At 41.0% G+C, this 20,901-nt stretch overlaps 1 protein-coding gene across 1 annotated transcript; it reads left to right on the top strand.

Annotated features, from left to right (window-relative positions):
• Positions 1–836: 836 nt before the first annotated feature.
• On the top strand, positions 837–18,700 carry elapor2b (endosome-lysosome associated apoptosis and autophagy regulator family member 2b). The gene is made up of 22 exons (XM_020587662.1): positions 837–1,110; positions 4,526–4,646; positions 4,727–4,916; positions 5,780–5,927; positions 6,552–6,641; positions 6,739–6,844; positions 7,072–7,221; positions 8,318–8,406; positions 8,642–8,822; positions 9,262–9,390; positions 10,433–10,523; positions 10,992–11,094; positions 11,489–11,626; positions 11,812–12,084; positions 13,340–13,513; positions 14,150–14,339; positions 14,425–14,521; positions 14,714–14,815; positions 15,067–15,193; positions 15,885–16,063; positions 17,187–17,349; positions 18,185–18,700. The coding sequence occupies exons 1-22, from the start codon at positions 1,003–1,005 to the stop codon at positions 18,254–18,256; spliced, it is 3,021 nt and encodes a 1,006-aa protein (XP_020443318.1). The 5' UTR covers positions 837–1,002; the 3' UTR covers positions 18,257–18,700.
• The last annotated feature ends 2,201 nt before the right edge of the window (positions 18,701–20,901 follow it).

Below are 20,901 nucleotides of genomic sequence, written 5' to 3'. Positions count from 1 at the left end.
AAAGGAACAAATAGTTACTTCCTATTTGAAAATCCCCCAAACCGAGAAAAGAAAACCAAAAAATACCGATTGGTTGCATAATGGCAAGGAATATAGCATTGAAGAATCCTAACAGTTTATACTTCCAAAACCAGTAAAGACTGATACACGGGCTACATTACAGACTTAAATAAAAGTTATGACATGCATATTTAATGTTTCATACTTTATACAATTATACATACATTCACTCATTTCAGCTTTTTCATTTATTTTAATAGTTATTTTTATTGCATTTATAAACAGCTACACATAAAGAAAAATAAATGTTACAAAGAGAAAACAACAAATTATATAAATAAATAAATCCAATAAATCGTTTTCTAAGTACACATTTCAAACAGATTGCCTCCTCAACCTAACTCTCACGTTGTCTCCTTTTCTCGCAGTGAGGAACAACACAGTTTTATTTTAGCCATACCATGAAACTGTACATAAGTGTAAAATCATCTTCATACAGGTGAGTGACATTGTGAGCACATACGATTTACTTTAGACAGTGAATTCATTACCAAAATAGTTGCCCACCAAGTTTATGTCTAATCGATTAATCAGATCATTTGTTAGACAATATCCATGCTGGTTTAGTAGCTATAAGTCACAAAACATATTAAAATTCTCACTAGAATCATACATTGAGAAAAATATAAGGTCTTCCGTACAAATGTTTGCAAAGTAAAAAAAAAAACAAAAAAAAAAGTCATTTAAAATACAGGAAAGGATGACAATGGTAATCAATAATGATAGGAAACGGGAGCATTTTTATTTTGAAATCCTGGGCCGGAAATGCTATTAATGAACTGTGTGGATTAACAGTGGTGTGGGTGGAGGAGAGTGCGTCAAGGAGACGGACAAACAGGTGCATCAATGACAGGGTCAGCACACATACCCTCAGCACTCTGCCTGTTTCATGGTTCTGGCTCTAGGCAGCGGACAGCCGGCTGTTCGTGATCCGAGCTGAGGATGCGGGAGCAGGTGTTGGCCTCCTGGTTCCCCCGCTGCCTTCTACTCATCATCACCGCGCACACATCATCAGTGTCCGCCGACAGAGACCTGCGGCCGTGCGATGAAGTGAGTGCTCTACTGTTTATTGGCTCTATCTCCTAATATCCCGATACAGCATCACAACACAAATGTGCTTATAAAAGGCAACATGTGTATTTGTGTCTTTTTAATCAACATTCTCATATATTTTACATGTTTATCACCTATTTTAAAGCGATGATCAAGTCAAGAAAATGGCTCTACATACAGCAATACGCATCCAGATTAGAGCCAAAGGGTTCTCCAAATGCGCCATAAAATCACAAATTACAGTGTTTTTTCATCTTTAAATTGGCTCAGTAGTGTGTGGATTTAGTGTTTACGGTCCTCTTCACGCTGATCGCCTTAAAATGAGGTTCATGTTGGCCGTAAACGCGCTCCATAACGAGAGGACACTGTCTGCTGGCCTCCATCCTTCCTCTGAGAAGTCTGCAGCCGTCCAGCCGGGCTGTGTGGTGTCAGGCCGTTGTGTTATCCAAGCAAACAGGGCTACGCCAATTACAGTAGAAGTAGCTTGCAGTATCACATAGGTTGTGCGTAATTTACATCAACTGAAATTGCGGATCCAGGTATTTCCAGAACTCCCAGGAGGTTTTTCTTGTCGCTCCAAGGCCAAGTGACGACGTCACAGACGGGCTGCTATTACAAATTTTACTACCTTATTTTCCATACTAGAATGTAGACTATAGGTTAGCTCAATATTAAATTTGCAGCCCATTTAAACTGAATTGTATGGCATTGTGGAATATAAGGTCTTGCCAGAAGGTAGATGAAAACATCTGTTACACTTTATGATGAGACTTCATATGTTGTAGCCAAATAATTTGTTTCACAGATCAATTATGAGCCAATAGTAACAGCTTTGGGTTGCCAGGTTGTGGAGAATCCGCCTCCAGCACTTTGCTCGCTTTTAAAGAGCCGCCACGTCTGCAGTTTTAAATGTTACTAATAAAGGGTAATGAATTTCAGCAACAGTTAGTCACCTGTAAATAAATAATATATATAAAGTTATATAATAACCTGTAAATGTTATACATAATATGCACATAATAACATAATTTGTTAGATTTGTAGCTATACTGTAAATGTTAATAAGCAGTTTATAAACAAAATTTGGTCCAGATGTGCAGCCTTTTTCAAACAGTTTCCCTAATGAAACAAAGCACTACGTAAAAATACAAAAGTGTCATTGCTGGAGGGGGGGGTTCCACAGCCTGGCAACCCAGTAGTTATTATTAATGGCTTTTAACTGAGTTATCAACGATGATGTTGACCATTAATTACATCTTATAAGCCCATTTAAAAAGTTTGTATCCATTGGTATTTTGACATGCACTTTCCTCTCTTACTCCATGGATGTGCTGTGCTTTCTCTTGTGTTTGTTAATAAGCAACTTATTTAAATTTCCACAAAATCACTTTCCAGTTAAATGCAATTCTTGTAAAAAATCAAGGCACCAACAGCTGCAATTATAGTTTGCTGTGTACTTTCAATGCAATTCCAGAATGCAAAGCCTTGCTCTGGCACATACCCAGATCTCCTCCCCCAAACCTGCTGTTCAGCTGGGCAAACAATCCAGCAGCAGGCTGCAGCAGAACAGCACATCGAAGTACTGTAGCAGCCAATTAAACTGGAATAATCACAGAAATGACCTGCAATGTATGCACTGGGAAATTAATGGCAGATGTTCAAATACTTCCAAGTCATTTGAAATGACTAATCACTTGTCCATGGCAACAAACATGGCCATTCATGCTGAGCACAAACAAACAAACATACAAATAGTGGATTTCCATGTTAACATGTAGCACTGTAGAGCCAGCCTCTTTCTGTGTAAATGGACAAACAAGGTTTGGCTCCTGCACTAATGTTTTGACAGTGGGGGAAGAGATAAGGCTGATTAAAAAGGACACGGGCTGATGTGATTCGCTGGTCTCCTGGGTGAATCACACTGGTTGTCATGGAGACCTATCAGAAGCAGAGAGAGGGGATAGGGGATAAAATTCAGTGGCATGACAAGCCAGCCTTTGAGTCAGGAGCCTGTGGGACTAGATGTTTCAGGATTATTGCAGACATCAGGAGAGATTCATCCTTTTGGTCTGACACTTGAGTGAATGCCAAAAACTGTCTTAAAACATCCAGAACATGTTTAAAAATTCCACCACAAATTTTATTCTTTGTCAGAGTGGAAAGTGTCCTGCATTTAGACCATCACTAGACAAACTCACTAAAAGCTGTTGATTTTAGTCCCTGCATCAAACAGATGTTAAAAATCAGCCTTTTTTAAAATGTAATTTTGGGAACTTGACCATAATTAAATTGTAATTGTGATACATGTAAAACAGTTTAGCACAAAAGAAGGACGATTCTTCATTAGGACAATGCATATCTCAAAATCCACCATGATACTGCAAGAAACTTGAGCTGAAGCTTCTAGGCTCAGTTGTCTTCTGTTCAGTCAATCCAAATGATGAGCATAATGCCATGAACAAGTAGTCCCTGGAAAGAAGCGACTGTACAGCTGGACCATTAGTGCTCCAGCGGTTGGTTACTGTGGTGACCAGGGTCGGCCCCTTCCTCCACTGTTCCCTCTCAGCTGGCTCCTATTCTCTGATCAGCTTCTGTTTCCATTAATATGGCAGTTCATGCCCGCACCAAAGCATGTGTGTCCAGTGTTGTTTCCTGGAGGAACTGGTTTTCCAGGTGAACTGGAGATGTAGGGTCACTATGAGGGTTGTGTTGTGTTTACATCTGTGGTTTTAGTCATGACTAGTGAGAGTAAACAGGACTGTTGCCCTCTGCGTGTGTGTGCCTTTAACCCTTCAGAGTGTCATGTTGTAAGTTAATTCACACAAATGCAGGCTATTTTTTGCATATTCATGTCCTGATTGGATAGCAATATAAAGAGTCTACAGCCTCCAATTTGCCATCTTAGTTTAGCAGGTTAGCATTTGCTAATTGGAAGTAAACACATTTCCCACAGCTGAAGCTGGGGGGAATGCCATTAATTTAGCAGGATTTGGTCATAAACTAATGCTGATGGTCACACTAGATGAAAAGCCAGAGGACTGTCAAACTTATTTATCTTGAAGGGGCAATAATGCCAAATTTCATTGCAGTCCATTTCAATAGTTGTTTGTCTCATCTCTCTCAAAAGGACACAGTCCTTTTTGCAAATCTGTTTAGAATTAGATGTTGACTTATTTCACAGGAAAACCTTGTCCTGCTGGTGGTGCTAGATGAAAACTCTGAGACCAGCTGCAGTACAGTTTGTTCAGTGGGAACCATTAATGTCTGTCCATCATTTCATAACAGTCCAGTAGTTGTTGGACCAAACATTGGTAACCCTAGAGCAAGTCCAGCCACTTGCTACCAGCATGGCTAAAAACACAGATTTATGACGGTGTATTGAGCTTTGTATTAATCTGTGTGTGCTCTGCAGACTGACTACTACTACCAGTACACGGAGTGTGACAGCACAGGGTCACGATGGAGGGTCGCCATCCCTCTAAGTCCAGGCTCCTGCTCAGACCTTCCACCTCCAACCAGAGGAACAGACTGCTGTGAGTATTGCCTGTGTGTGTGTTGGGGGGGGGGTTCTGTATATTCTCATATTAATATGACTCTCTCCCCCATTGCACAGCTTTCTCCTGTCCGGCTGGAAAGTTTTTAGAGATGTCCACTCAGCAGTGCACACCGTGTGCAGCGGGCTCCTACTCTCTGGGCAGTGGACTTCGTTTTGACCAGTGGGACACCATCCCTGCAGGCTTCACCAGCCTGACCAGCTTCCTGGACCCTGGGCTGAATGGAGATGACATTCAGGCCTGTAACAGGTGGCACACACACTGCCATTCCCACACATTAGACAGAAAAGCATATTTTATTTAGTTTGAATTTAATTTATTTGTTTATATAGCGCTTTTTAACACCTGAGGGCACTCAAAGTGCTTCACAGCAAAACATATTACAAATTACTTGTCTGCGGGACAACCAGAGACAAATGCTCAGAGGAAGGCAGCGCTCTGATCGGGGTATGAATAGTTAAAAGATCAGTCAAATAGGCTGCAGCATGGCCATTAATGACCTTGAACACGAACAATAAACCTTAAAATCAATTCTATACTGTGCTGGAAGCCAGTGAAGAGAGTGAAGGACAGGGGTGATGTGAGCATACTTTGGAGTATTTGACAGAAGGTGAGCAGTGTTCTGTAGGAGTTGGAGCCTACAGAGGAGAGACTGGTTAATTCCAATATAGCACTAGTCAAGTCACGAGCTAATGAAAGCATGTATGGCTTTTTCTAGGTCGACTCGAGATAAAAAGGGCTTTACCTTTGCTAAGAGCCTCAGTTGAAAGAAGCTTATTTTGACCACAGAGCTAATCTGCTTGTCAAATTTGAGGCTGCTATCAAATAACACTCCTAGATATTTCACAGTTTGAGTGAATAAAGAGGTTGAAACTCCTAGGCCAGGTACAATGTGAGTAGAGTCTGGGCTAAAAGCGATGTATTCAGTCTTCCCCTCATTCAAATGAAGGAAGTCCTGTGAGAGCCACTGTTTAATTTCACGCAGACATCTGTACAAGGGAGCTAGTGCATTGTCATCAGTATAGATCAGTACAGATTAATTAAATTACAAAATTATGATACACAGCCTTTTTGGTTTTTGCTGTTTTGCTGAGTGTGTTTTGCTGTTGCAGCTCATCGTGGACGCCACAGGGTGTGTATCTGGAGTCAAACCGTGATGAATGTACAGTATCTTTGGTTTACGCTGTCCATCTTGAGAAACAGGGCTCTGTCTCCTTCACCTACCAGTACCCTGACAACAACATCTTTTTTGAGTTTTACGTAAGCATCTCTCACTGCATCCTACAAAATAATATGTCCTAACATAAATTTAACAATACATGAAGCTGATAAAGGCTTCCTCCGACATTCCTCATTTGCAGTTAGTAAATGTTGTTTCATGCAAAATATCCCAGAGGATTTTCCAGAACAGTCTGAAATTGTTGCAGTAAAATTAAGGTACTTAATTTATGAAGTTTCTCTTTCTGTTTCAAGGGATTTTACATCATAAAAGACAGAATAAATTAATATTTTGGAAAATACATGATCACTCTCATGGCTAAGCTAAAGGTGAGGTGACAGCCAGCAGCTAACGGGGCAGGGGCTGGTTCTGTTCAAAGTTACCAGCACATCTGCAGTTCACAAATTACCATGTAATATAAGGTGGATATGAAAACGGTATCAATCTGCTCATCTGATTTCCCAAAATCTTGAACTAAACTTCACATTTTTTAGAGCTTGAAGAATTAAAGATACTGTTTTTTAACTTAGAATATCCTCTAGCTGCAGCTTTTGCCTTAAAAAAATTGATATATCCTGTGATGAACCAGCATATTAGTTAGTAGGAGTTACTGTGGGTGAGTGAGGAGCAGCAGCTGTCGCTAAAACCACTACGTTTGTGTTCAGGTCCAGAATGAGCAGTGTCAGGAAATGGCCCAGGCCGATGACCAGAAGTGGATTAAAGTCACCATCAATGGAGAATGGGACACACACACAGTAATTCTGCTTGATTCTGTTTGTGTTGGTAGGAATCCTTTGTGTGTGTGTGTGTGTGTGTGTTTTTTACTGGGTGCATGTCATTTGTTGTCTTCAGGTGAATCTGAAGTCTGGTATGAACATCCTGTACTGGAGAACCACTGGCATCCTGGTGGGAGGGAAGATGGTCAAACCTGTGCTGCTCAAGAACATCCAGATAGAGGGTAAAGCACTGAAACACAAAACAAGACATTCACAAACTGAGCTAAACTGCGTTACATTTGCTGTGGATGTACTGAATTTAAAGAAATCTGAAAAATTCATTCTCAGTTGTTAATTGTTTGAAACTGTACAAGAGTTATCCCTAGTTCAAAAGGATAAAAATGATTGTTTTGTGTGTGTGTGGTTTTGTCCATGTATGCTGCTGCTGTGTGCCCACACACATGTCCAGGTGTGGCCTACACATCAGAGTGCTTTCCCTGCCGACCTGGCTGGTTCAGCCCGACCCCTGGCTCTTCATCCTGCCAGCCGTGCCCCAGCAACAGCTTCTCCATAAAGGGGGCGTCCTTCTGTACGCGCTGCCCTGAACACTACTATTCGCGTACGTACGCATGTTAGAACAGCAGCTATCAGATCATAAAAGCACATCCTCAGGTAGATGTCTCAGTCACTGCACTCTTACAAACTGTGGTTGTGTTGTTGTTGACTGAATTATGTCAAAAATGGTCAAGACAGAGGTGGGTAGATTTTATCTAGAAAGGTCTAACAGCAAAATTAAATTTTGTTTTAATACTCACCTACCTAACAGTAGTTTGATGGTGCATAATAAAGCAGTGTCATATGGGATTTTTGTGGTTAATACCATGAGAAACTGGAAGATGTTATGTGGTCCTGTCTGAAACTTGTAATTCTCAGGTCTCCCTTGAAAAAGAGGTTTGACAGCCTCAATGGGACTCACCTGGTTAAATAAAGGTTACAAACATTAAAAAAGAAAACAGTTGTACACAGGACATATATTCTATATTATAGGCCTAAATATTCTTATATTCTATATTACAACTATATTACTATATTGTGATTTATTTCTGTATTATCATGCATTATCCTGTGGGACACATCATACCGTTTATTAAATGTTTATATAATCCATATAAAAGCTAATCGTGGTTATTAAAAATAAAATATACTTTACCATACATCAGAATAATAAAACTACCAACAATGCCACATAATCAAGGCCAAGCTAAAAACCATGATTAAAATAACTGACTGTTCACTGTCATAATAACTGTAAATATAACATGCTAGGACATTTTATACAGTAAACTTAACTGGAAATGGACCCATTAAAAATAACAAATATATATTTTAAATTGATTAAAAGCACAGTATAGCCTGCAGTAGAAGTCACTAGAAACACTGCGGCCAATAGATTTTCAGTAACCTAAGTCAGTCAATTGCCCTCTGTGCTCTCATCATTTCAAATGATGGACAACCTTCACGTTTTTCCATTATTATTAGAGACATTCTGTCAATGACAAAAAAATATTCAGTTAAGGTAATTTTTTATATTTATATTAGGTACAAGGCCAAAAAGCTGATTTAGCCAGTGTCACATCTCTCCCTGCCGGTGGATGTGCTGCATATTGCATATACTGTTTTATTTCTTTGTGCTCTGTGTTTGATTCCTCTCTCAGATGAGGGCTGGGCAGAGTGTAAGGTGCGGCCGCCGTGCTCAGAGAAGGATTACTTCCAGATCCACACAGCCTGCGACAGCGAGGGGAAGGTCAGCGGCATCTCACATATCACACACACATACCCTCACAAGGACAAACACACCCTCTTTCTCATGGGGTTTACTTTAGATAAACATACAAAACAATTCAACAGCATTTTAAGGTTGTATTCAATAAGACTTTTGACAGTACAACTACAAATATTTAATATTTACCAAGTGATCAGCATGAAAAAGTCCCTCTGTTCTCTCATAATATGAATCTACTTGACTGTGTCGGTTGCAGACGGAGGTGTTATATCGTTGGGTGGAACCAAAGATTTGTGTGGAAAACATCACCGGGGCTGTAGAGCTGCCCCCAACAGGGCAGAGAGAGCCCTGCCCTCCCTGCAACCCTGGCTACTACAACAGCAATGACTCCACCTGTTTGCCCTGCCCTCCAGGAACCCACTCTGATGGCACCTATGGTAAATGTGCACACATCTGCCAATTATTTTCTTGATGAATTGACTGATCAGCTGGATAGACATTGGATAGATGTATACAGGTGTCTTGACCAAAAGTTTAGAGCCCAAAGATATTTAGTTCACTGTCATATGAGGCAAAGAAAAGCAGCAAATCCTCACATTTAAAAATTTTAGAACCACAAAACTGAAGACTATTGTGTCACCTTCAGCTTTCTCTGTCCAAAGTTCCACTCCCTCATAGTATCATTTTAATTCATAGTAATCATATGTTCTGAAAAGCCTCTTCACCTGGCCACATAATGAGCTCCAGAAAATGCCACTGTGTTATCTAAATAAAATTTTTGTGTGTGCGTGTGTGTGCATGCCAGTTTGTGTCAATAATGAGCTCCAGAAAATGCCACTGTAATATCTAAATAAAATGTTTGTGTGTGCATGCCAGTTTGTGTTGAGTGCCCTGCAGGTACAGAGCCAGTGTTAGGCTATAATTACAAATGGTGGAATGTGCTGCCTCCCAACATGAAGACTTCCTGTTTCAACGTGGGCAACTCCAAATGTGACGACATGAACGGTGAGCACACCCTGTGTTCCTGAGGCACAGAGAATATTGCATTACTGCAGAAGCTGCACCGATCCGCCTGTCAATCTCCCGTTCCATCCTTCCCTCACTCGTGAACAAGACCCCAAGATACTTGAACTCCTCCACTTGAGGCAGGAACTCTCCACCAACCTGAAGGGAACAAGCCACCCTTTTCCTATCACATGGTCATAAGTATTCAGACCCTTTGCTCAGTATTTAGTAGAAGCAGCCTTTTGAGCTAATACAGCCATGAGTTTTTTTGGGAATGATGCAACAAGTTTTTCACAGCTGCATTTGGGGATCCTCTGCCATTCCTCCTTGCAGATCCTCTCCAGTTCTGTCAGGTTGGATGGTAAACGTTGGTGGACAGCCATTTTCAGGTCTCTCCAGAGATGCTCAATTGGGTTTAAGTCAGGGCTCTGGCTGGGCCATTCAAGAACAGTCACAGAGTTGTTGTGAAGCCACTCTTTCGTTATTTTAGCTGTGTGCTTAGGGTCGTTGTCTTGTTGGAAGGTGAACCTTCGGCCCCGTCTGAGGTCCTGAGCACTCTGGAGAAGGTTTTCGTCCAGGATATCCCTGTACTTGGCCGCATTCATCCTTCCCTCGATTGCAACCAGTCGTCCTGTCCCTGCAGCTGAAAAACACCCCCATAGCATGATGCTGCCACCACCATGCTTCACTGTTGGGACTGTATTGGACAGGTGATGAGCAGTGCCTGGAACAATTTTAGCATGTGATATTTCAGTTTTTCTTTTTTTAATAAATCTGCAAAAATGTCAAACATTCTGTGTTTTTCTGTCAATATGGGGTGCTGTGTGTACATTAATGAGGAAAAAAATGAACTTAAATGATTTTAGCATATGGCTGCAATATAACAAAGAGTGAAACATTTAAGGGGGTCTGAATACTTTCTGTACCCACTGTACATATACACACAAATACATAAATAAATAATTATTTTAAACTATGCAGTTTAAAACACCATATATATACAGATGTGTAATGCAGAACTAACTTGGTGTGTGTTCATCAGGATGGGAGGTGGCAGGGGACCACATTCGCAGTGGAGCTGGCAGTTCAGATAATGATTATCTTATTCTCAGCCTGCATGTGCCTGGCTTCAAGTAAGTACAGGTGCTTTCTTGGAAACTGGAGAGACCTGGTTATTTTTGGAAGAATTTTGATTTGTCTGTCCTTGATTGAACACCACAGAAAGAGAAACTCAAGAGATCTCAGCACTTCTCAGTTGTCTCAACAGAGAAAATATAGAGAGTACTGTAGCTGCTAAAATTGTTCCTAATATTCTGGCCCTCTCATGTTTGTAGTTGGAGAGGACAAAAATATAGACACACCTCCAAAGATAATGTAGACCAGTACAACACCACCTGGTGAAATAACAATTTCACCAAAAACGGAAACATTCTGAGTTTCATAAACACAGATGTTAAGGCAGATGTGTTGCATTGAATTGCATAATTGTACAGGCGTACCTAATAAAGTGGCCTGTGAATGTATATTTCTATGTGAACAATGTGGGATCATGTTCAAGTGTATGTACTACATCTCTGCCTGTGTTTCTGTGTCTGTGGCAGGGTCCCAGCCTCACTGTCTGGTATGACCGCCAGTGAGTTTGGCCAGATAACCTTCGTGTTCGAGACCATCTGCTCTGCCGACTGTGAGCTCTACTTCATGATGGTGTGTCCTTGGTTGTGTGTAGAACATAGTAATTAGGTGACTAATTTCACCAGCAAGCAAGAATAGTCATGTTGTCCCACTGAGGTTTATTACAGTGTTCTGCATATGTGCATTGTGGGGCATCTGTGGTTCAGTGGGTAGAGCGGTCGTCTCCCAACTGGAGGGTTAGAGGTTCGAATCACGGTCCCTGCAGTTCGCACGTCCTTGACACTGAACCCCCAAGTTGCCCCCAATGGTTAGAGCCATCGGTTGAGTTGGGGCCACAGATGGCTGCCATCGGTTCTGTACCAGAAACAAATTCCTTGTGTGTAACATACTTGGCCAAATAAAGGTGATTATCCTTATATTGTTGTTTTCTTCCCATCTGTTTGTTTTGCTATGATGCCCCCTGCAGGATGTGAACAGGAAGAGCACCACAGTGGTGGAGTCGTGGGAAGGCAGCAAGGGGAAACAGTCGTATTCACACAGCATGACCAGGAACGCCTCTGTCACATTCACGTGGGCTTTCCAGAGGACTAACCATGCTCTCGATGTGCGTGAAAGCACACACAATAGTGGCAACACATCATGGCTTCAGCCCAGTGAAATATCTCAGCAACTATTTGACAACTTGCTGTGACATTTTGCATACACAGTCATCACCCCAGAGGATAAATCCTAAAGCTTTAGTGAGCAAGTCAGCATATGTTTGTTCTTTTCCTGTGTGTATGTTTGTAGGTGCGTCGGTATGTCAGTGACACGGTGAAGCTGTACTCCATCAGTGTGACAAACGTGCTGGACGGGGTGGCGTCAGCCTGTCGGGCCTGCGCTCTGGTTCCCCAGAACTCCCAGCACGCTGGCTCTTCATGTGTTCCCTGCCCTGCTGGGTTTTACATCGACAGAGACACCAACCGCTGCCAGGAGTGCCCGCCCAACACACACCTGACAGGGCGACACACCTACGGCCAGGATGCGTGTGTTACATGTGGCCCTGGAAGCATTAGCAACAAGGCACCTCCTCTACATTTTTGATACATTATGTTGAGAAATATAAATTGGTTTTTCTACAAAATGTTGGGGCGTACTCACACTAGACACGGTTGCCTGAATATTATGCCTGAACACAACTGCTCCCCTACCCCCCACTGGATATTGGCGGGTGGGGGGGTACTGAATGCGTGGTCATTTGTTTAAGCCAGCCCCTTACACACTACCTTTTCAAGGCGGGATTGGCGCGCTTCTATTCCGACTCATTTTCTGTGTTACACGCAAAGCCAGAATTTTCGTTCCACCTCTGGTTCACCTTGGGAGGTAGTACCAGAGGTGGAACAAAGGGGAGAGATGCTCTGTGTAGAAAGGGTGAGCCGGCAGTCCGGGACCAAGTCCTATGTATTGGCGACATAATATGTACGTGACACTGTCACCGGCGTCTCGCCTCTGGTGCAGAATGTTGGCCTACTGTCTGAGTTCACAGGCCAGCTCATGATTATAGTGCCCTTAGCGGTGTAATAGTGCAGGATCTCAGTATAAAAATGACTATTGCTTCTCAACTATGGGGTTTTGGAAGTGTAAGCGGGGCCACAGTAAATTACTAAGAATTACTGCTATAAAGAGTTTACACCCTTGTATGTTCATAAACATCAGAAGTTTTCCTCAGAGCACTAGTAACACTGGACCCTCTTTTCCCCTCTGTGTGAACACACTGTGTTTAGCTCCTGGCCCCCTTCCCTAAAAGCCCAGTCTGCTCTGATTGGTCAACTCCCACAGCGCTGACCAGGTGCCGCCTGGCCAACTCCAAGCTGTGTCATAGATTCCAGACTGCTCTTTTCTCGTGTTTTGTGTTTCTCTACACACGCCAGAGACCCCTGTGAATGTCATAAAAAGTTCTAGGAGTAAATCTAGAATAATATGCGTCCTTTAAAATATATTTTAAAAAGTGGTCATGATGATTTGGGGATAAATATGTAGTGTCATGAGCCAGATAAGGTTTATAAACGTCCTTTTTCAGGTCCTGAGCCACTAAAGAATTGATTTGGACATGAAATATATTTTCAAGAACAAAAACCCTGTTAACTTAGTAAAGATGTCTGTAAATTTCACAGCTGGATACTGCTTTCATAAAGCACAGATAACTAATGTTACATTAGACAAATTTAAAAAATCACAACCTGCTTAGACAAAAATGTTACATAGCAAATGAATAATGAATATTGTGTTTGTAATTAACAGCCAGTGGTTTGAGATTCCGTGTTTCCTTTTCTTTCAGGAGCACTCCCGCTGCTACAGCGACTGCTCCTTCTCGCACACGGAGAACAACAGCACACTGACCTTTGACCTCAGCACTCTGAGCGACATGGCCTCGCTCACCATCGGGCCCAGTTTCACCTCCAAAGGCACAAAGTACCTTCACCTGTTCAACATCAGCCTGTGTGGCCATGAGGTAATTCACACACGTCCAGTTTCATCCAGACATCGCTCTCACTTTTTTATAAATACATCCTTTTTGTGGCTGGATTTGTTTGTGTCACCATTACTCAGACGTTCGTACAACTACTGTATGAATGAGTGTGGTCACTGACACAAACTCGTAGAATTATTCAGACACATGAATCAGCAACAAAGGAATATTCCTCAGTATAATTACTTTGAAAAGCAGTGATTTAAATACATAAACACAGCCTACACATAAAAATCCCAATGACCTTAGTTTTAGCCTCATAAGAAAACTTATATTGTTAGGCTGGTATTTGTACTAAATAGTTTTTTCTTCATGTTCTAGGCTTTAGAATTATATTCTGCAAATGCAAAAACATGATCAAAAAAGTGCTGTATTAAGTTAACGGTCATGTATTGTGGCTGTATTTCCACCAGGCTACATTAAATATTCCAGTTACAGTATAAATTGACAATTTTCATTTCTTGTTTTGAAGATCAATTAGAAACTGTAAATAGAAATCAGGCTTTATCACAGACAGTCCCGTCACCTCAGTGGGATAAAATGATAAGCTGCAGGAAAAATATCAAGCCTAACTACAGCAACTAACAGATCATTTACACGTTTGCATGTCTGCTACAGGGCAAGAGAGCTGCTGTCTGCAAAGATAACGTAACTGATGTGTCCAGCAAAGATGACCACAGCAACTCGGCTCAGTTTGTAAACTCAGTGGACAGCTTCATCTGTCAATCAACCATCATACCAGCAGATGGGCGGGGTTTCAGGATGGCCATTTCCTCTCAGTCCATCAGCCTTGCAGACACTTTCATTGGTACGCTGCCTGTTAACTTGCAGAATGGGGCCCTATGATCAACAGTGCTGTTTTTAACATGTGTGTCTCTGTTTTCTTTTTCTAGGAGCGACAGTAGACACCGTCCTGAACGGTGTGAACGCAAAGCCAGATCTTTTCCCAGAAAACTCGAAGGCTGTTCCAGACATTAACTTCTTCTACAGGTGCAGTATAAAAGATTCAAGATTTTTACTTGCCATTTATGCATAAACAGACATATAGGAATTATTGTGCAGGGCTCTCCTGGAGTCAAATAAAGAGTTTAAAGCCAAAAGAATGAACACCGGGTCTAAATATAGGTTCACCCAAGAATACAAAAGGCAGAGTTAAGTCCTGACAAAACGTTTTCCCTTCAGGTCAACCCAGGCAACAGCATCATGTGATCAGGGTCGGAGTTCAGTCATTACTGTTCGCTGTAACCCAGAGAAGTCTGAACGTGGTGACCTCTCTGTGCCCAGGCAAGTCATAATGATCTGTTCTTAAGTACTTTGATACAAGCGTGACTATAGTACAACCACAGTATTATATAAATGAAAATACAGGTTTTTATTGCACCTCTGCAGGGTTCAGAAAATGATAAATAACATGAAAGTAGAACATAATGGGACAAAAATAATATGAAAATGCTACAAGCCATAAAACATGAGAAATAAGATCATGTAAGAAGATGAAAATAAAGTCTGCGAGATATTCTCTGTGTCTTGTGCAGCTCCTGTCCTGCAGGAACATGTGACGGATGCACATTTCACTTCTTGTGGGAAAGTGTCAGCGCTTGTCCACGCTGCACCGAGGACAACTACCACCAGATAGAGGGAGCATGCAAGGGAGGCGTGCAGGTATCACAGCACACATACACTTCACACCTGGTTTTCTCCAGATGAACAGCTCAATACTGTGTCTCTGGGGGCACAATAAGAAGATAATGATAAGCTAAATAACAGTGAATCACACACACATACAGACATTAGTATTACAGTACTTGTATCTAACATTACCTTAACCTTCAGATGATCAAGTGTACAAGCTGTGCAGAGAGTCACTTGGATAATAACTAATGTAATCTAAGATATCTTGTTAATTAACTAATGTAACTAAAAAGCGATAGGTTTGATAAGAGATTGATTATTAATTATGTTTGATGTGCAGCTTCAATTCTCAGACTGTACACGAAATCCAATATAAAGCTACCAAACTCCAGAACAATATCCAGAAGTACTGTTTAGATTTTTTTTATGTGCCCTTGGGTCAATAATTACATGCATAAACAAAGTTAATTGAGTCAACCCACACTAACTTGTCTTTCATGGCTAAAACTAAATCACAGTCAGCTGAAAAATTAATAGTGTCCCCAAAGCCTAAACTGAGTTTGTTCTTCCACTTTACTGGATATTACTCATCAGACCCAAATAACCTCGTCTGCATAGAAATGGAACAGAAGACCCATCAGATATCCTTAAGCTTCATTTGAGTTTTGCTGTTTAAACAAAGAAGATGCAGATAGTTTCCATTTGTCTCCTCTCTCTCCAGGAGATTCTGTATGTGTGGAACGAGCCAAAGCTGTGCACCAAAGGAGTGTCATTGCCTCCTCGGAGCTCGTCCCCTTGTGAGGCCATCGCCCTGTGGCTGAAGGTCGGGGTTGGAGGCGGAGCCTTCGTGGCCGTGCTGCTCATCTCCCTAACCTGCTATTTCTGGAAGAAAAACAAGAGGTCAGAGGCACCTGCCAATTAGACAGGATCACTCTCAGGCCAGAACAACATAGTTGAATTGTTGTTTATAGGTAAAGCAGCTGTTTGTCAGTGGCAGTAAAGACCGACTCAGCTATTTTAAGAAAGAACGTTACGCACACATGAATAATACTCCATGTTTTTCTAGATTTTGATGACTGAGTCATGTTTTTCTTTTTTTGTGTGTGTGTGTTTAGCCTTATGATCCTGAGTTTTAACAGGTGTCTGAAGCAAAGTTTACTTGTGGCCTTTTGTGGTTATGGCCTGCATAAAACACAAGTTGAATAATTAGTTTGCTTTGAAGGAGGTTCAGAGGCCTGAAGAAGTGAAAACCTTTCCTTTTATCTCCCTAATTATCTTGTGACTCCTCAGAATACTTGGTCTAAATGCTGCTTCAGAAGAGGAAAGGTCTGGAAGAATCATTTTGATTTTTCATTTAGGGCCACTGATGCCAAACATTTATGAGAAAATATTGAGAAATAAAAACTGAGGAAAAAGTCATAATATTAGAAGTTGGAAAGCTTTAATGTTTTAGAAACATTTTTCTAGAATAAAGTGGAAAGTTTAAGAGAAAAAATAGTCATATTAAAGAAAATTAAATTTGAAATTTTATGACAAAATTTTTAAAGTGAAAATATTTTGAGGGGTAAAAAACACAGGGTTGCATTTTCTCTGGAATAAAGTCAGAAGATGTCAAGAAAAAAGTAGCTGTACATTTTCTAAAAAAAAAAGCTGAAATTAGGAGGAAAAAATTCATAATGTTTCTAGAATGAAAGAGTTTTTTTTAGAAGTGATAATATTCTCAGAAAGAAGCCATAATGTTAAAAGAGTCAGCTTTAACCTAAAGAAATGGCTGATCTTGGTGTCCTGAAGTTAGAGGTTTCACCAGTAAGATTTTATCACTGCAGATTTTAGGATATTGAAATGAAAGTGAACATGGTACATGACATGAAGCAGCAGCTGGAGAGACAGCAGAACCTATCTGGTTTTCAGACAGATGAACCAAAGAGCTCATCAGAATGAAGTTCTGAATGTAGTAACTGTCTTCACGCATCTAAACAAGATGCTGTCTATGCTAAAAAAAAAGTCTGTGGTCTGTGGTCAGGCTGGAGTACAAGTACTCTCGTCTGGTGATGTCTGCCAACAAAGAGTGTGAGCTGCCAGCTGCAGACAGCTGTGCTCTGGCTGAAGGGGAGGAGCCTGATGACGATGTGGTCTACGCCCAGAAACCCTCCCTGCTGGGAAAACTCCGGGCCATCGCCAACAAGGTCAGTATAAACCGTATTTAGGAACGTTGACTACTTTACCTCACAGTTTGCTTGTACTCAGACACACCCTCTGCCTCCAGATGTTCCCAGCAGATGCTCCAAAGCACATCTGTCATAGTCTTCTCACGGGTCCTTTATTCTCACAGCTTCAGTCAAGCCCCAGGTTTTCTGTTAGTGTTATAGATACAGAGAGTCTTGGACCTACATTGGGGGGGCTATAATAAATCATAGTGGATGGAACAAGTAACAATAAAATGCCTGCCCAAACTACTGTTTTATTCATTTTGATAAAATCACATTTTAGGTGTTATTGATGAACTACATGACAAATTTGTTCTGCAGTGTAATCTATTGCCGTCCTATTAGCAAGTACAGTATAAGACTCTTAGTAAAATTAATTCTATCATATGTGCTTATTTATATCAGTAGTAATAGCGGTGTCTTTTTAATGCAACAGACATGTAGAGGGCTTCCAGCTTGGCCAACTGCCTTAAAGGTAGCCCAGATGTTTTTATTTCCTATGTCCAAATGTATATTCTGTTGCTGAATAAGGATGCAATGCTATGTCTTCTTTTAATAATATGTTTAGTTGTTAGAGCGAGCTGCACCATGTTGTGTGGGTAACCTTACATTAAATGTCCTCACTTATACGAACAGCTTTTAGAGCAATGGCGGTTTGAATTATGACTAGAAAAAAGATTCATTCTAGCTTTAATGAATTAAAACGTACACCAGTACTGTAATACTGCTTCAGGGCTACAACTGTCAGACATGTAAGATTTGTAGTACAGTGACTGATTTACCAACTAACATCTATAATATGTATGTATTTCAGCACGGGGATGGAGAGAGCAGTGAATCAGTGCAGTTGAACTCATCCCAGCCTGATAGATGGGTCCTGGGGTAAACCAGCAGAATATAATGTAGGAGTGTGACTGTCTACCTCCTTATGTGTCCTTTAAGCCCTCACTTCATTGTTGGGGGCACCAATCCAGGCCCCAGTTTTCACGGGAGAATGGTTGCCACTATGATGCTGGTAAAAACTGGCTTTTACTCCTCGATCCCTGAAGACAGGAAACACTCCTGCTTTAACAGAAGCCAATGGGTGGCAACTGACAAACACACTTTTAATGTTTTTTGTATATTTTGTATTTTGATTTGGTATTTTCTGTTCACAGTCATGTATTTATATCAATGTTATAATGAGGGACCTTTATTAAAGCTCTGTTTGGCTTTGGAATTTGTGTGTGGATGTTTAGAATTCACGTACATGTCATGTGCGACAGGTACAATATGGGCCTTTTTCAAAGAAGGCCCACTGAAGAAAAAGCACAGATATAAGTAATAAAATGAACGAGCGTGGTGGTTTGTTGTTAACTGTACTGTCTTCCATCATAGCCAGATTAAAAGCAATAGTCTGCACAGGTGACCAGCAAGCTACTTGCCAGCTTCTCAGTCCAAGATTTTCCATGTCATTTAGTCTCTTATAATTGAATAAAAGACACACTTATAGAAATATGCACGATAAACAAAAAAATACAGTCTTAACAATGGATTTTGACTCACTACTCCTCTTCAAGACAGGGCCACACAGTTAGCTATAGGGGCCTGGTGGGTTTAGGCACTGACAGTCACACTAGGATCCTGTGCTGACCCTTGTCATTCCCTATGTCTCCACAGCTGGCTACCAAGTACAGTATATATCTCAGAAATCAGCTGATAATAGGATCTAGTTCATGTTGTACTTAAGTGGCACAAGCTCACTAACAAATGTGCAGTTAATCTAATTACCAAAACCAATCGATGTGCAAAGAAGCCGGGTTAGTTGGGGTGTCTGGGGCAGATACTTCCATTGAGGTCTATGAGGTTGTGTTGTAGACTGCACTATTTGGCCAAAAGACTTGAGTTGTCACATCAATTTGTCTCCATAAGTTTGATTCAGCCTGACAGACTGTTGTTTTATGGCATGGTGTTGCCCTGAGGCAACAAACCAGTATTTTGGCCCACACATCGTCCCTTGAAATGTTTTTAAAGTAAAAATCACATTAAAAGCCTGATGATAAGTCTGTGACCAATGAAATTTGAGGTGGGGGTGAATTTGACCTTTCCTCTGGAGGTGGAACAGTACTTTTTGGGACCATAGCCAGCTTGGACACACTGCTAGCAGAAGGTAAGGTAAATTTTACTTTTTAACATGTTTAAATTTAAATAACTTTGTATAAATAATATCTGTGACGTGCATGGATATGTGAAGAAGCATATTTGAGTAAAGACATCTTTTGTCTTTATTTATATACTAAAATGGTAGTTTTTCATTCGTTGTCTCAGGGCAACATTGTGTAGTTAGACCACTTTTGTGTGAACAATAACATGCTAATGAATGGAGATGTGCAGGGATGCATAGTTATCACCATAGACAATTTTTTGCTGTACTATTTACTATTACTCACAGGAAATGGGTGCATGAACATTTTATGGGTGTAAGGAACATGATCGAGCAGTTAGGCTCATTCCTACCAACAGTGAGGACAGTGAGCTTGAGGAGAGTGGCAGTGAGGAGGAGTGGACCCCAGAATCAGGTTTGAGGGAGAGTTAGGAGTTCAGGGTTCAGTCAGTAGAGTAACATACTGTATGTAATGAACGTGTGTGTGTGTGTGTGTGTGTGTGTGTGTGTGTGTGCATCAGTGGGTGAAGAGAGGTATATGACCTATTCTAATCTTATGCTTCCTGGTTTCTTTTGAAAACAGATTGTCTGATGACAACCGGCTGATGTTCCACTTCATTGACATGATCATCGTGACTACCTGGCTGCTCTACAAGACTGCAGCAGCACTCCGATGAGAAAAGAGGAACAGATGAAGCTTCATATGTTCAAGTTGTATATTGTTCTTTTGAAAACAGATTGTCTGATGACAACCGGCTGATGTTCCACTTCATTGACATGATCATCGTGACTACCTGGCTGCTCTACAAGACTGCAGCAGCACTCCGATGAGAAAAGAGGAACAGATGAAGCTTCATATGTTCAAGTTGTATATTGCATACAGAATAATACAGACTGTGCTTTGTAAAAAAAAAAGAGAAACAGTACTCCACAGGAACACACATTCAGTAACACAAACACACACTGCAGCTAATCTCTAAGCCACTGACTGATAAACCATTTATGGCTGATGTTTGTTGAAAGGTAGGTACTTTGCAGTGAGGAAATTTCTGAATTTTTTAAATCAAACTTGTTGGAATTGTTGTTGTTGTTGTTGAAATAAAACATCTTCTAATGTATTTATTGCTTGTTTGTTCCTCATCCCACTTATTATATAATATAGAAAACCTTGGTGTTTTAGTACCCTTATAGCATTTTATGATTGATATATTATCAGGGACCCCCAAGCTCCCAAAAACTAGAGTGAAATATTTGTTTCCTCCTAAAATAAAAATTCCTGCCATAGAGGGTTAACAGTTACATTCCGCACACGGGGTCTTTGCCCAGCCGGTCTCTCTCTACCCTACCGACCGCATTCTGGCTCCGCCCCCATGTGCTCCACCTTCTCC

Source organism: Monopterus albus, unplaced genomic scaffold, assembly GCF_001952655.1.
Source record: "Monopterus albus unplaced genomic scaffold, M_albus_1.0 scaffold470.1, whole genome shotgun sequence".
NCBI classification, from domain to species: Eukaryota; Metazoa; Chordata; class Actinopteri; order Synbranchiformes; family Synbranchidae; genus Monopterus; species Monopterus albus.
The sequence above is the reverse complement of the archived record's forward strand: the minus strand, read 5'-3'. Positions and strand labels throughout refer to the sequence as shown.

Bases quoted from the DNA above. Each gene is read 5' to 3' on its own strand.
- elapor2b (XM_020587662.1), top strand. From the start codon at position 1,003: ATGCGGGAGCAGGTGTTGGCCTCCTGGTTCCCCCGCTGCCTTCTACTC. The intron at 4,917-5,779 runs GTGGCACACACA...TTGCTGTTGCAG, and splicing joins GACATTCAGGCCTGTAACAG to CTCATCGTGGACGCCACAGG. The intron at 12,085-13,339 runs GCACCTCCTCTA...CTTTTCTTTCAG, and splicing joins CTGGAAGCATTAGCAACAAG to GAGCACTCCCGCTGCTACAG.